The sequence below is a fragment of the Giraffa tippelskirchi genome, chromosome 1 (genome assembly GCF_054371585.1).
Source record: "Giraffa tippelskirchi isolate mGirTip1 chromosome 1, T2T-mGirTip1v1.2.pri, whole genome shotgun sequence".
NCBI classification, from domain to species: domain Eukaryota; kingdom Metazoa; phylum Chordata; class Mammalia; order Artiodactyla; family Giraffidae; genus Giraffa; species Giraffa tippelskirchi.
This window is the reverse complement of record NC_137275.1, coordinates 165,403,646-165,420,164: the sequence shown is the minus strand read 5'-3', so window position 1 is coordinate 165,420,164 and position 16,519 is coordinate 165,403,646. Positions and strand designations below refer to the sequence as shown.

The 16,519-nt window shown below is 37.9% G+C and overlaps 1 protein-coding gene across 23 annotated transcripts in view; it reads left to right on the top strand.

Annotated features, from left to right (window-relative positions):
- Positions 1-16,519, top strand: part of TRPM3 (transient receptor potential cation channel subfamily M member 3) — an 885,588-nt gene that overhangs the window by 753,354 nt on the left and 115,715 nt on the right. For all 23 annotated transcript variants that reach the window (XR_014057943.1, XR_014057944.1, XR_014057945.1 and 20 more), the window contains one exon: positions 895-967. Coding sequence is in view for 20 of the 23 variants with exons in the window: in XM_081505094.1 (XP_081361220.1) it covers positions 895-967 (73 nt within the window). In the remaining 3 variants the exon portion in view is untranslated. Of the gene's footprint in view, positions 1-894; positions 968-16,519 lie in introns of those variants that run through there.

Here is a 16,519-nt window from a genome sequence, read left to right as displayed (position 1 = left end):
TATGAAGTTTACTTCCTATATAGGTAGAAATAAGCAAGCCCTATGAGTTCCCCATTTTACAGGTAAAGAAACTTGAAGTCTAAGCAATTGAATACAGTAGTAATTCAATCAATGTAGATATTCAAATAATCTTTTGGCTTCCTTAAGTAGCTTCCCTCTGACTTGGAAAAAATCTTCATTATCATGAAGCATGTTTTAATCCTTCACTGTTACCTCTGTACTCTCTGCCTCCTCATTCATCCCCAAAGAATACTTTTCTTACCAAAATTAAAAAGAAAAATGTTATTTTATTGTCTGCTTCTTCATTCTTACCACCTGGATACTGCTAAGTCATTCTCAAGAAGGTTTAAGGTTGTTGAGAGGACTGAAGGATCTAGAGGCATCACAATATTGAAACCCTTGAGTAGCTATTGCTAGGAGAGAATGTAGTGATGGCTATATTGTACACATGCATAAACACACAAACACATACTGGCACAAACACATGCACAAATGCGCATGGTACCTTTACTGAAGGGCATACTAACTTTTTAAACACTTAATTTCTCAACTCAGTTTAAATTATGGTTTACACATTTTTGCAAATCTGGTAAGTTTTCATTCTAAAGCTAAAATGATAAAAGGGGACATTTTCCTTTGTGTCTGGTTTCAGAGATTGTAACCATAATCAGTGAATTATCTAAATTGGTTTCTGTTTGGAGGCTACTGAGGCATCTCCCTCTTAATAGATTGCAGAGCCCTCTAATTGAATTCTTGCCATGTTTGCTTTCTCTGTGGTTAAGAATCTACCTTATAGATATTAAGATAGTCTTTGTTCAAATACAGTCTCATTGATTTAATTTCTCTTGAGGGAAAAAAATGTATTGCTAATGGTCACCTTGTCTCAAATTGCAGATTACAGTATTTCGGATGGGATCAGAAGGACACCAGGACATTGATTTAGCCATCCTGACAGCTTTGCTCAAAGGTAAAGAGTTTCTATATACAGGGAATACAAAAGTAATTTAAATGGATTAGACAGCAACCTTATATCTCCTAATAGTGGATATAATCCCAAATAATACCATGACACATCCAATTATTGGTAACATAAGGGCTTCTCTTGTAAGACATTCTTTTTTTAATTTATTTTTTAATTGAAGAGTAATTGCTTTACAGAATTTTGTTGTTTTCTGTCAAATCTCAACATGAATCAGCCATAGGTATACATATATCCCCTTCCTTTTGAACCTTCCTCCCATATCTTCCCCCATCCCACCCCTCTAGGTTGATACAGAGCCCCTGTTTGAATTCCCGAGACATAGAGCAAATTCCCGTTGGCTATCTATTTTACATATGGTAATGTAAGTTTCCATGTTACTCTCTCCATACATCCCCAGACATTCTTAATGCTATTAAATTTCCCTATAATAGGCCTATTATAGTGTGACTTGATTTCAGAAAATTTATAAATTTTTTAAAAATGTTATGTATTTATTTAATTTTTGGCTGTGCTGGGTCTTAGTTGCTGCACAGGCTTTTCTCTAGTTGTGGCAAGCAGGGGCTACTCTCTAATTGTGTCATGCACACTTCTAATTGTGGTGGCTTCTTTTGTTGTGGATCATGAACTCTAGGGCAATTGGTCTTTAGTAGTTGCAACCAGAGCGCTCAGTAGTTGGGGTTTCCAGGCTCTAGGACACAGGCTTAGTTGCTCCACAGCATTGTAACATTTTCTCAGGGATTGAACCTGTGTCTTCTGCATTGGCAGGTGGATATTTACCACTGAACCACCAGGGAAGCCACTCAGTAAAATTTAAATGTACTACAATTCAATCATGTCTATTTTATCATAAAAATTTATGAAGTAAAAGGCATGCCTGTCCCTTGATAATAAAAAAAGTGAAACACCGTATTTATCTCCTTGAACCAAAACTCATAGTAAATGGAGATGTGGCCCAATTATCAGTTAAAATATTAGTCATCATAATATCTTCTATTCAAAATATTTTCTTTCTCTTTCACCAGTTTGTGAGACAAGTGTACTTCACCTTCAAATTAGTCTTAGAATTTATTTGTTCTAATATATAATAGTTGTTTTCCAACTGTTCTGTGTGTGACAGACTGTATTAAATGCATTTTATATTATAACCAAGTAGTTACACATAGGTAGTTAGAAAGCTGAAATAAAGTAAATAAAATAGTATTTACATTTACTGTATGCAATGAAATTAGATATTTTCAATTCTAACCTATTCTATTCTCTTTAATGCTAATTATATCCCACCAAATTGATTTATGACCCACTAATGGGTCATAACCTGCAGTTTTAAAAACTCAGCCATAGAAGATTAAAGGAAATTATGATTGCTCTCAGAAATTAACATTTCTAATCACTATAATGAACACTACTTATGCAGCAGTAGATGCTAATGGGAATTTATGCAATTAAAATATTACGGTGTGTTGACTCTATTTTGTGCAGGCTTTGAAATGCTCTGATTTTAACCCAATTGATTTGTGAAGGATATCAAGTGTAATGCTTTTGCTAACTTCCTTAGAGGCCAAGAATATATTTATATCAGTTTCAAATTCTTTTAGTTTGTTAAATTTTTCTTCCCATGTATTTTAAAACTTATGCCTGGACAAGTAACATACTTTAACGTTCAATTTTTATAATTATGCTTAGTTTTCAATTATCTAATATATAAGGAACCTTTGTGCAATTCAGTTTTAATTCTATCATCTGAGAAAATCAGAAGTAAGGTGGAAAGAGGAAGACAAGAAAGAGAGATGAAAATAAGCACTGGTCCATAGATTCAGGACCTAGGAGAAAAAAGAATGAACAGGGGAAATATACATTTGCTGTTCCTTCTTTTTTGTCCCATTGAGTTTTATTTTTTTTAGGATCTATATATATTGAAGAATACTATTTATATGATACAAATTTATTAAGTATGTTCAAAAATGAAGAGAAAACAGAGTCAAAAAAGAAGCTGTTCCAGAGATCTAGGAAGCCCATAGTTTCTCAAATGCTGACACCTGGGGTAGCTTTTGAGACAAGGTGATGTCACATCACATTTGTCTTTCACATTAAGGAAACTGCTCTCTGATATGCGTAATCTGAAACTAGAGACTGTACACCCTTCATCCTTCTCCTGCTTTTCAGTTCTGCCTCCTCCCCTCAACCCCTGCTCACTTATACACCCAGGGAATTCAAGGACTAGGAGCAGAATAGAGTTGTCAGAGAAAATGTAGGACATTGAACGTTTAGATCAACAGCAAATACATTTTTAGCTTAAACTTGTCACAAATATTGCATAGGACATACTTACACTAAAAATATATATATATATATATTTGTTATTTATCGAAAATTAAAATGTAGCTGGGAGTCCTGTATTTTTATTTGCTAAATCGGGTTATTTTACTCAGAGGAGCTGTGACACTATTAATACTTCTGAACTTCAAACACCTCTAGAGATTCTGCAGGAAGAGTAACTCAAGAATCTAAGATCCCCTCATTCTTCTGTCTGCCTCTGTCTTTCAGGCAGGCCCTGCCTAATCATAGCAATCAGAGATTTCCACTGGAAAGGGCCCCAGACTTACCTTAACAAACTATCCAGTGCTTATCAGCTTGCTCTGGCAGTCACCTTATCCTATCTGCATCCCCTATGCAGCAGTTTCAATGAAGCCAGAAAACATCTACTCATAGTAGAAGTTATTGTAAGTGACCCCTTGATCCTTTCTGTGCATAGAAAGAAAAAGTGAAAGTGTTAGTCACTCAGTCATGTCTGACCCTTTGTGACCCCATGGACTTTAACCTGCCAGGCTAAAAGTCCATGGAATTCTCCAGACAAAATTACTGGAGTAGGTAGCCATTCTCTTCTCCAGGGGATCTTCCTGACCCAGGTATCAAACCTGGGTCTTCTGCATTGCAGGCAGGTTCTTTACCATCTGAGTCACCAGGGAAGCCTTCTGGGCATAGAGTTACTCCCATTTTTTTCCTCTTTTCTCATACACCTTGGAGGTCAGATCAAGTGGGCGTATATTCTTTTACTTCTGTACATGCACTGAAGTGTAATATGTGATGAGAGCTGTCCTCTATAAATGAGGAATTCTTTTTCTTTAGGTTTAATCTTCATTGGTAAAGTTCATCTGTGGCATAAAGAGAGAATAACTTCTATTGCTTACTTCTTTTTCTGAAAAGTATTTTAGAAGAGAGTGCAAAAATAACAGAGTCCTCCTCAAAATTGTCAAGATCATCAAAAACAAGGTTAGTCTCAGAAATTGTCACAGTCCTAAGGAGCCTGAGACCTGACATCTAAATAATAATGTGGTTTCCTGGGTAATATTCTTGAGCAGAAAAAAAAAAAAGAGCATTAGGTTGAAACTAGGAAAATCTTAATAAAGTATGGACTTTAGTTTGTTTATTTTTTTTAAATGTTAAGGGAAAAATAAGTTATGCTCTCATATATTATGGATCTGAACGACAGACAGACTGTAGCCAAGAAAACTCCACACTTCTTCATGTCAAAGCGACAAAAAAAGGAAAAAGCATCTTATGGAATTAACTGTACAAGTCAAGTGCAGATATAATCAAAACATCCACAGGCAGTATTTAAAGAGTCTATATAAATCACACAGGCATGGATAATGTGCACGTGATCAGTCGCTCAGTTGTGTCCTACTCTTTACGACCCTAAGGACTGTAGCCCACCAGGGTCCTCTGTCCATGGGATTTTCCAGGCAGGAATACTGGAATAAAAATTCAAATACCAAGAAAAATAGTCAATGTTCTAACTTTAGAAAAATTTCCAGTAAGAATGCTAGTGATTAGATTAAATCATATAAAACAATGAAAATCACTATTTTCTGAGCCATTTTCCTTTAAAACTGTATCTTTTAAAAAACTAAACTTGAATAATAAAAGTAAATAAAATATAATGTTTTGAAACTACTTCTGAATGCATCCCCCTCCAACTCTATTAACTAGCAAATGCATAATTATTGTCACAAACTAGTACTGGCATCCATACACAATTAGTCTTGCTAAATAACTCATTTTTAAATGGCTTGATTAATCCTTGATAAAGCAAAATACTGCTGTGCTTTGCTTAGTCGCTCAGTCGTGTCCAACTCTTTGTGACCCAATGGACTGTAGCCCACCAGGTTCCTCTGTCCATGGAATTCTCCAGGCAAGAATAGGGGAGTGGGTTGCCATGCCCTCCTCCAGGGGATCTTCCCAACCCAGGGATTGAACTCAGGTCTCCCGCATTGCAGATGGATTCTTTACCGTCTGAGCCACCAGAGAAGCACAATATTCGAAATTAGTTTATGTCCAATAATTCTTTGCACCAGATACATTTTGTAAGTAACTAGCACCTTAAAATGTTTACTGAGAATCTATCTTTGCTTAAATTTAGATGATTCATGAATAGGTTTTATGGGAATTTATTATGGCCCTGCTTTTAAAATTAAAAAACTATTTCTAATTATGTGTTTGATCTTTCCCACCCTTTTTACTGTGTATAGGCAGCTTAAACAACACATGCATGATTGCTTGCCTTTTAATACTGTTTTTTTTAAACCCAAAACTGTTTAGATAGCCTTATTAAGACCAAAAAAAGGACATTCATATTGATACTTTCATCACATATGTGCAATGCAAAGTTACCATAGTTATTAATTATTATGCAATGGAAATAGATGATATTTTTTCCAAAAGAGATCACCAAAGTCAAAATGTATGGCATATTTATTTTAGGCTTAAAAGGGCATAGGAGGTAAACTTTTGGAGAACAGTAAAATGTTTCAGTTAGAGATGAAATTCACTCAGTAATTTTTACAATGTAAATTCTTTGCAAAAGTATTATTAAACCTTTCTCTATATGAGACCACTTTTAATCTTCCTCGTGTGCTTTCACTATAAACCAGGCTCCCCCAAATCCACTTGTTTCCTGATGGTTCATTTTTATCTCTTTAGCCAAATCTTTGATATCATGGAGCAGATTGACCATGTGTACTAGAACCTCAGTACAGACCGTGTAGACCTATGTCTGCTACTGGACTCTTATTTTTACTTCATCCCAAAGCCGCCTTGAAGCCACAGTACCTGCTTTCACATGTCTACGTGCTCAGTCACTCAGTTGTGTCCAACTCTTTGTGACCCCATGGACTGTAACCTGCCAGTCTTTTCTGTACATGGGATTTTTTCAGGCAGGAATACTGGAGGTGGGTGCCATTTCCTTCTCCAGGGGATCTTCCCAACCAAGGGATCAAACTCGGGTCTCCTGTGTCTCCTGCATTGCAGGCAGATTCTTTACTGCTGAGCCTTTGGGGAAGCCCTTTCACCTTGCTACTCCCATGCCTTTTACAAACTTTGAAATTGAGGCAAAGAGTCTAAAAGACATTCAGGATCCTTAGCCAAATCAATAGCAGAGCCAAAGCTTTCACTCAGGTCTCCTCACTTCTGTTCAATTTTCTTTACATTACATGTATGAGTCGTGAGAACATCCGGGGTTCCTTGGCTTTACACTGCCACAGAGATCTCAGACATTTACCCCTGTGACTCCAGGGGTACCTGAGTGACAGTAGATCAGGACATCTGCTTCCCTGAAGCTCTGAGAACACTTACCAGGGTCCTCGGCTTCTAGACGATCCTAGCCGCATGCACAGTACCTTAATGATGAAACTAGAATGTCCACAATTTAACCTAATGCAGTGGAAGAAAAAGTACAGTCTGACACTTGTTTTATTTTTTTAAAAGTACACCTCTGGTGAAATATTGATTCAACCAGGAAATTTTTAGTCACATATGACAGAAACATAGTTCAACTTAGTTCAAGCAAAGAGAAATGCAGTACACCAGAAACTAGCACAACGTTGTAAAGCAATTTTCATTCAATTAAAATTTTTTAAATTTTTAAAAATAAATCATAAAATTGAAAAGGGGAAATAAAAAGAAAAAAAAAAATACAATGTTTCCCATGACCAGACGGTCTGAGACTTGTTGTGCAGAACAGCCATCAGCAGTAGCAGGCTCACATACAACCCACTGAGCAAACCCCAGTTCAAAGGAGCCATGTTTTCTCATACTTGCAATGAGAATTCCCATGGAGCATTTGAATTTGCTTGCATTGGTTCATTGCCCATCCCTGAATCCCTCACTGTGGCAAAAAAGATGGGGGAGTCCCTGTGAGTATGAAATGAGAAATGGGATCAGCTCTACTCAAGCCTTGGAGTTATGGATTTCCAACAATAACAACAAAAAAAGGCTGTACAACCAGGAAGTAGAGGAGGAAAGGGTGCTGAGAAGACCAAAACCAACTAAATATATATGTATATATACGTGACTCACAATTATATTAAAAAAAGTATTGAGGACCAAAGAGTGTCAGATTTACCTAAGATGCAAACAAGCACTTATGCACCTTAGGGGAACAAATTCTTCACTCACTAGACAAAAATGGAAACGAGGTCAAATTAATACTAATCAGGGTCAGACATCCACTCAAGGCATTCTCATATAATTCACTTCAGGTAGACCTAAATATGCAATCTATGAATATTATTTACTATATAGTTTCTTTTATCACTATAATCATTATTATCCTTTTCAATTTTAATCATCTGTACTTGATTATTTGATTATTTCTGCTAAAAATTTTAAAGGTGATTACATTCTTAACACTTTTCCCCCAAGACCAAAGTCTGTCCCTTAGGAGAAAATGATTTTGTAAAGACCAAATCACCCCAGGCTTTCCCAACTAGACTCCATCCACCCCCTCCTCCACTACCATTCCAACCCCTCAGAGCAGTACTTAGCACAGGGAGACCACCCAGTAAAGGGATTTTGAATAGTATGAACTACAGACACATTCAAATCATCACCACTCCCTGACTGAACAAATTGCTTTATGTCATTGAGGCTTGGTTTCCTAATCTAAAATAGAAATAATTATCAAACCTCACTCATAGTCATTTTAATAATTGTAATTAATAATGCAAGTAAAACAAATAGTAGAACCGGGAAAGTTCTGTTTAATATATGATAGTCTGACTAATCATGCTGATGATAATGCCAAACTAGAAATGAGAACAAGAGCCACATCTGTTTTACTCACCACCATATACACAGTGCCTGGCACACCATCAGTATTAAATATAGATTTGTTGGATGTGTGAATAAATGGTCAACAGACTTTGGGATCAGATGATGTGTGTGTGTGTGTGTGTGTGTGATTTATATATATAAATCCTAGTTCTTTGCAGCCTATAAAATTGACCAAGTTATTTAACTTCTGTATGTCTCAGTTCCCTCAACTATGAAAAAGGAAATTGTGACAAAAACAACAACCTTTCTCATGTGGGTTGACTTAAGGGACTGGAAGCTCCTTGAGTGGAGAAGGCAATGGCAACCCATTCCAGTATTCTTGCCTGGAAAATCCCATGGACAGAGGAGCCTCATAAGCTACAGTCCATGGGGTCACGCAGAGTTGGACACGACTGAGCAACTTCACTTTCACTTTTCGTTTTCATGCATTGGAGAAGGAAATGGCAACCCACTCTAGTATTCTTGCCTGGAGAATCCAAGGGACGGGGGAGCCTGGTGGGCTACCGTCTATGGGGTCGCACAAAGTCAGACACAACTGAAGTGATTTAGCAGCAGCAAGCTCTTTGAGGGCAGGCACTATGCTTTCTTCATAGTAAATACTGAACATTTAGTGCTTTATCAGACAGTGGCTCAGTGGTCTAGGAGTATGATTCTCACTTAGGGTGCAAGAGGTCCCAGGTTCAAGTCCTGAACAAGCCCTCTTGGGCTTCCCCAGTGGCTCAGCAGTAAAGAATACGCCTGCAATGCAGGAGCCACAGGGGAGGTAAGTTTGATCCTTGGGTCAGAAAGATCCCCTGGAAGAAGGGAATGGCAACCCACTCTAGTATTCTTACCTGGAGAATCCCATGGACAGAGAAGCCTGGCGGACTACAGTCCATGGGGTCACAAACAGTCAGACATGACTGAGCACACACAGTGCTTTTATACTCTTTCTCTTCTAAAACAGGCTTTTGAATTCCTAGGGAATTAGGATGTCCCCCATATCCAAAATCCATCATAACCATAAAATTTTGAAAGGACATATAAATTTGAGAACAACAAAAACCCTTGAGCATACATGTAAAGAACCAGAACAGGCCACAAAAATAAATTTAATCTTGAAAGTGGTTGAGCACATGCCCAGCCTCCTTAAAATGAAATTAATTTTCTGGCAAGTTTATTTTTGCACAAATCCAAGTAGATCTCAGAGCAATAAGAGAGACCAAGGTAGATAGCAATTTTGGACATTTCTATTTGTCTCTAATAGATGAATGCAATAAAAGAACTTAAATCTCTTACTCCTTTTATTTGGATAATGTTTTACAATTCATAACACATTTTCACATAAATTTTATCATCTAATCTTTATAACAACTCTGTGGAATGGTTGCCAGTTAATTTATCTCCAAACTGGGTCTTCTGAGGCATGAAAGTGGGAGATAGTGATAATTAGGCCAGAAGAGCTAGAATAAATGAAGAATGTCCAGACAAATTGGGAAGTGTGATCACTCTGATTACACACTTCACCTTCCAATTAGAAAGTTTCCAGAGAAAAAGAATTTTGTCTTCTTTGCCTTTATATTCCAATGCCAGAAAAAATGCCTGACATATGCTTAGCATTCAGTAAATATCCACTGATTGAAAGAAGTTATAGTCCCAGTCTAATCTGTCACTGGCCAAAGTCATATAAACAACCAAGATGCAAACTGGACCTCCGTACCCCTTGAAAGTTCACTGAGGTGGACTCCAACGTTTCAACTCAGTGACTGACAGAAATGCAAATTCCACATCATCCCCAGGATTTCTGCAAATTCTTGAAAGATGAAAGTTCTCTTGGTCACCCTTGCCTTCAGGTTCCTGATTCTATGTGTGTTATTCCTGTTTCTCATCACAAAAGACAAAATGTAAAACTCAGCCTTGCCACAGTTTCAAAACAAAAAACAGAATTCACTTACACAAAACTTTTTGTTAAAAGGTTTAGTAGACTTTTCTAAAAATATAATAAACTTCTAAAAATATAGGTGAGGTTGGAAGAAAAGTTCAGTAGTGCACACAACTCTTAATCACATAGCAAGCATCTCCAATGTTGATATCCTTTGGCTATTTCACACAGGGACTTTGCATGGATCCTTCACATTTGAATCCCCCTTTGTCACAGTGTCCCACAGTCATCTCCCCCTCTTCTCCCACTGTCCTCTTCTTCATGTTCTCCTCTAAGAGTAAAACAAATGTCCTCTTCAAACAGAGCACTCATCCCCATTCTCTGACATTTTGGCCCTGCCCTGAAAGGCTCATCTACCCTAGGCAGCTTTGCAGGATATTTTTATAGACAACTTCCTCCCTAAGCAGAGTTCTGGTGCCAGACTCATAGGAGAGAGTGACTTCTTCAACTCCTTTGATGTAGTCAGTAAGTGAAGAGTAGAGCTTTGACTCATGTCCCTAATCAAAGGATGAGAATATGATGTTCTTTGCTCCAGGGCCATAATCACCAGCAGGAAAGTACGGTGTATAGTAGGCTCAAGTGCTTGCAAGAACTATGAACATTAGGGCCCCCAGGTCTGCAGTCATGGATAGGCCATTTCTAGCAGATTTTCAAAGTTATGACCATGTCCATAAGATTGTCTCATTGTAGAATTATAAAGCTGGATAGAACTATATATAAAGGCTTAGGACAGTGAGAGGTCTCTGCTGGTGAACTGGAATCCAGGTCTGCAGATGTCCAGGTCTATTCCTCCTTCCTGACATCATGCAGCAGTTCTGATGGCAGGTGTGGTCATCTGAGCTCCTTGTTACACAGAAGCTAAGCACCTTTTACCCTGCAACTCCCTCGGGCCTCAGGATTGACATGGGAACAATGCTATGCCCACGATAAGGTAATTGCAAACCCAGAGCTCCCTAGCAGCTCTTGGCTTGTGAAGACATCATCATTGCCCACTGCCCACAGTGCTACAGAATTGTACCTTTTCTTCCCTAACTTGCCGGAGGACAATGAATCAGCCTCATTTGTTAAATCAATTATTGAATATTCTGAATTACATAACCATGCAGATTGGCAAGAGCATAATTCCAAAATGAATAGTTTACATCAGTAACAAAAATAATAGTGATAAAAATAGTAAAACCAAAATGTTAAGAATAACAACTAATATGGCACTTACTGTGGTACAAGCACTAACTAATTTAATCCTCACAATACTACGATGGGACAGGTACTATCAGTATTACCCATTTCACACTTGAGGAAACTGAAGCACATACAGGCTACCATGACCAAGGTCACACAGCTAGAAATTGATCGAGTCTAGACATGAACTTCCCTGGTGGCTCAGACTGTAAAGTGTCTGCCTACAATGCGGGAGATCCGGGTTCAATCCCTGGGTCGGGAAGATGCCCTGGAGAAGGAAATGGCAACCCACTCCAGTATTCTTGCCTGGAAAATCCCATGGATGGAGGAGCCTGGTGGGCTACAGATCATGGGGTCGCAAAGAGTCGGACACAACTGAGCTACTTCACTTCACTAGACATGAACTCAGGTTATCCGAGTCCAGAACACTTGCTCTGCATCCTAAGCCTCTATGGCCAGGACTGCATATTAAGGACTGCCCTCATTTTTTACATCTTCTGAACAATAAGTGAGTAAAATTTCTTTGATGCATAAAAAAGTACAGATAGATTCCTAGATAAATATGGTTCACTGAACACGAGTCTACTGTTATTACTGTACACTGATTCCCTCTAAAGCAAGAGTAAATGGGCATTTATTAAAAGCACTAGAGCAGAAACAGTATTTTGTGTTCACCACACTGATTTCTCTTTCTTCACACTGGAGATTAACATCCTAGCCTTCCTTGCAGAGAGGTTGGAACCATGTGACTGAGCTTTGATCAAACAGATGTGATCAGAGGTGATGTAAACCATTTCTAGACATGGAAGATGAAAAGCAGATGTAAGAATGGAAAGTAACACATGGGGAAAAAACTGAATATCAAGCTGACTTACACTTCAGTATGCTCAAAAGGTCCAGAAAGTTGGGGCACATGGAGTCTTATAAAAGAAGTAGCCAGAGTGCCATATCCTGTTGCCTACAGTCCCCTGTACTCCTAATTCCTCTCCAACAAAAAAAGCAAAGATATATTTTCTGAAGAGGGTAAAACATATTCTCTGCACCAGGAGACAGCAGGTGAAAGGTGAGGGCTAGGCTATAGACTGAAAGTGGGGGGGTGCTAAATAAATTATCAGATATTGGATGCTAAGACCCCAGCCCTCTCCCCCTTTTGGTTCACAGCATGCTGGTGGCTGAGGGGCAGGGGTCTTCATTCTCCAAAGAGGAAACCGAAAGAGACTGAAAGGTCCTTTTGTTGTAAAATTTGATCCTCCTAAGAGAAAAGACCTAAAGATACTGATATAAATGATTCCCCATTTAAGGAACCAGTTTATCTTACGATGAGGTTCATAGTTGATAATCTCCATTCATGTGCTTAGGACTTCCAATCAGCACTTTAGTACCCACTCTTAAGTATGAGCAGATATCCAACAGTAACCAGGCATATAAGAAATATCTCTAACATAGAGGACAGATATGCAAACAAATAAACAGAGAAATGCAATTAGGTGCAAACAGAACCAATCTAGGAAGAAAAACATTTCACCAAAACTATGATTACTACACTCAGAGAAATCAAGGAAAATATTTAAACCATTAAAATATGAACAGCATCTTATATTTAGTTCAAGAACTAAAAAGAGCCCTTAGAAATTAAAAACAATAGTGGCAAACTAAAAATAAGTGGAAGAATTAAAAATAAAGTTGGAGAACTCTCCCTGGAAAGGACAGACAGAATTAAAGATAACAAGAGAACAGAAGGTCAGAAATCATTAACATAATTTCAGAAAATGTCCCAGAACTCCAGAACACAGGTCACCAGATTATAAAAACCCACTGAGTGCCCAGAACAATGAGTAAAAATAAACCCATACTAAGATAGATTATCATGATATTGCATAATACAGGAAACAACAACAACAAAAACCCTAAGAACTTCCAAAGAGAAAAACAAGTCACATGCAAAGAACCAGGAGCTAGGATGATGTCGAATTCTGAACAACAGTGCAGAAGTTTGTCGTGAAATGCCTTAAAAATTCTGAAGAACATTTATTTGCAATCTAGAATTCTATATTAATCTACCAGCTACTTGTAAAGGTAGAATAAAGACATTGTCAGGCATGAATTGTCAACACATTCACTACCCATGAAGCATTTCTTTTGTACTTTACTGGAAGATGTGCTCCACCAAAATGAAAGAGAAGAAAAGCAAACATGAAACATAGGAAACAGGAGCTCCCACACATGAGAAGTGTTGGAAATCCCTGGATGATGTGAAAGGGGGACTCAAAGCAACAGCTCTGCACCAGGCATGAGAGGTAAAAGCTGGAGCTGCCAGACCTTCTGAAGGCTCAAGCCTTAGACTGGCATAGTGGCACTTCTGCTGCATTCTATTGGGTAAAGTGTGTCAAAAGACCAGCCCAGATTTAGTGTGAATACTGGAAGGTACAGTTCCATGGAAGCTGTCTTCAGAGACCAGCTTCCACAGAGGACCAAAGTAATCAGCTACAAGAAGTGGTTGCCTCTGGAGAAGGAGGATTGGGATGATCAGATTTGTGATATTTTCTAATGAATCTTGTAGGATGATAACTCTAAACTCTGTGTATGCATAACCTTAGTAAAAATAAACTGCAAAAATAGTCCCTGGATTATATAGTTCTCAAAGAAAGAGACAGAATGAGTAAAAAAAGAAAGAAAGAAAGAAAGAACTGGTAGGAAATCATCAATGCAATAATTCCAGAAAATGTCCCAGAACTCCAAGATATACATTTCTTTAGAATCCTGCTAAAAATTACAATGTGGAAGGTGCACATATTTTTCTTACCTGGGACTTCCCGGCAGTCCAATGGTTAAGACTCCATGTTTCCAATGCAGGAGTCATGGGTGGATCCCTGTTTGGGAAACTTAGATCCCACATGCCTCTACATGGCCAAAAGGAAAAAAAAAAACAAAACTCTTTTACTTATGTGGCTATGTAAATGATTTCATTTTGTCATATCACAAGCAAGCAGAATAACCCAATATAATGTTTTTCTTTTCTTTTATTCCCTCTGTCTTAACACTGATAACATTCCTCAGTTTTGCATATTGTGCATAATACAGGAACACTTTTATAAAGTTTTTTAACATGTTAATGGGTAACTTTTGCAAAGTATTGACTTCTTTTATTGCAGAAAGCACACAATAAAGAAAACACATTTGTTTAAGTAGGTTGGCAAAAAGAAGGAAATAGGTGCTTTATGTTGTTAATCATAAGCCATATAATTTCATTTGTCCTTTCTATTTGCATACGTTATTAGGACATGAGGAAATAACAGCAATATTTACACAGAAACTCTTGACAAATATCATTATGTAGACAGCCCGACTTTGTGAGGTTTTTGTATTGCTTTGGTCCATAAAAGTCTAGCAGTTTAGCCCTAAAAATGAAACTAAGAACAGTTTTGCAAAGCTAATGAGACCTTACACAGAAAACAGAGACCTAATAAATAGGGAAAAATAAAACAAAGCTTAATTACCACCTCCTGCCACTCCTACACCCAGTAGCCAGAGAATGTAGGGACCCAGGAGAGGGAGAAAGTTCAAGGGTACGAGATTGAGAGGAGGAATGACCTTCAGTCCCTGAGGAGCCCTCAGTTACCTCAGACAGACAGGGAAGGTGCAACTCTCAGCAGGAAGCTGCAAGTGCCAGGCACAGGTGTAATGCTACAGCAGACAGTCTGCAGAGGAGGGAGCCAGTTACACCTTCCTAATAGAATGTGGTTATGACTCCTGTGAAGAACACCCAGTACCCATGGGCTGGGTTGCCCAGGCATAAATACACAACCAATTTTCCCAATTTACATTCCTACAAAACAGTTACATTCTTATAATCCAAAAGGAACATTAGTATCTAAATTCAGACTCTTGCATTGTAACACATTTACCTTTTCTTGCTTATATCTGAGCACCTGTAAACTTCAACTCACTGAGAGGAATGTCTGAAGAAAAAAATTACTAAAAGGTAGCATTTGATTGACTCTCCAAGCTCTGTCAGAAAACCTCTCCTAACATTCATTGCCAACTCTGACATATACATATAAGCCCCTGATAATTTAGGGACTATCAGTACTCAATTATGAGACTTACTGTTTTATTTTATGGTTGGTATACCTTTTATGAAAATTCAATAATAATCATTCACATCAACCACAGTAGAAACAGTAGTAAGTCTGTCTGGTAATTGTTCATCCAGGAGCACCTGCATGGCAATAGCATTATTACCCTGACAAAATTATTAAAATATTATTATTAATCTGGTAAATTTATGGTTGGGAATATGTAAGACACTCAAAATATTTGCACAGTGCTTTAATTTAACAAAGCATTTTTTTCATATATTATTCTTTTTAATCCTCAGTCCCTTGAGGGAGATATTGTTGATCTTGTCTTACACAAAGAAACTCAGTCTTGGAAAGGATAAGTAACTTTTCCCAGCTCCTCAGATAGTATCAGGGATACGTTAGCTGATCACTGGGGCACCTACTATAAAGTATTAAGTGCTGTAAAATCTTCAAAGTCTTAAAATATTGTAGAGTACACACCCCAATGTAAAATGTAAACAAAATGCTAAAAAAGCACAAATGAAAGAGATTGATGGGTTCAGGGAAAGTTTTATTTGAAATGCGCCTCTGCAGTTCAGAATGCTAAGCCTATTATATCAAACAGACAACCTAGAGAAATCCAAAATAAGTAGTATGCCAATTATTTTTTCAGAGGAATTTAAAATTAAGATGACTTTTTTGTCTTTTTCCTTTTTCAAATTCTTTTCCCATTTAGGTTATCACAGAACATTGAGCAGTTTTCCCAAAGGCTAACTCCCCCTCAACTGACAATCAGTGGGCAAGAGCTTTTATTGGCGGACGGAGGGGGTTACATGCAGAAACAGCACAGTCAGCTCTGACAGTCATCTTGAAATTGATTGTTTTTAGTACAGTTAGTCTTCAGTTTCCAGATCGGTTTGTCCCCATTTCCTTGAGGGCAGTTCCTGGAATTGTGGTAGCTTAGTCTGGTCATCATGTAGTGACCTTCTTCAACCTGGTGGGGGTTTCATTATGTACGAAACAGCCCAAAAGACATGGCTCAGAATATTATCTATAGCCCTTGAGGAGAAACTAAATGTCCTTGACTTGACTTAACGACTAAACTATAATTATTTTGTCCTGTTTGACAGTTTTTCTTTGCTTCGGCATTTTCTCACATCTCTGTTTAAGTTTATTCTTTGATAAAGTCTTTATGCAAACAAAAGGCAGGCAGGCGACACAGAGGAAAAGGGTTGATAGGGTTCTGCTGAAGCATAACTGTTT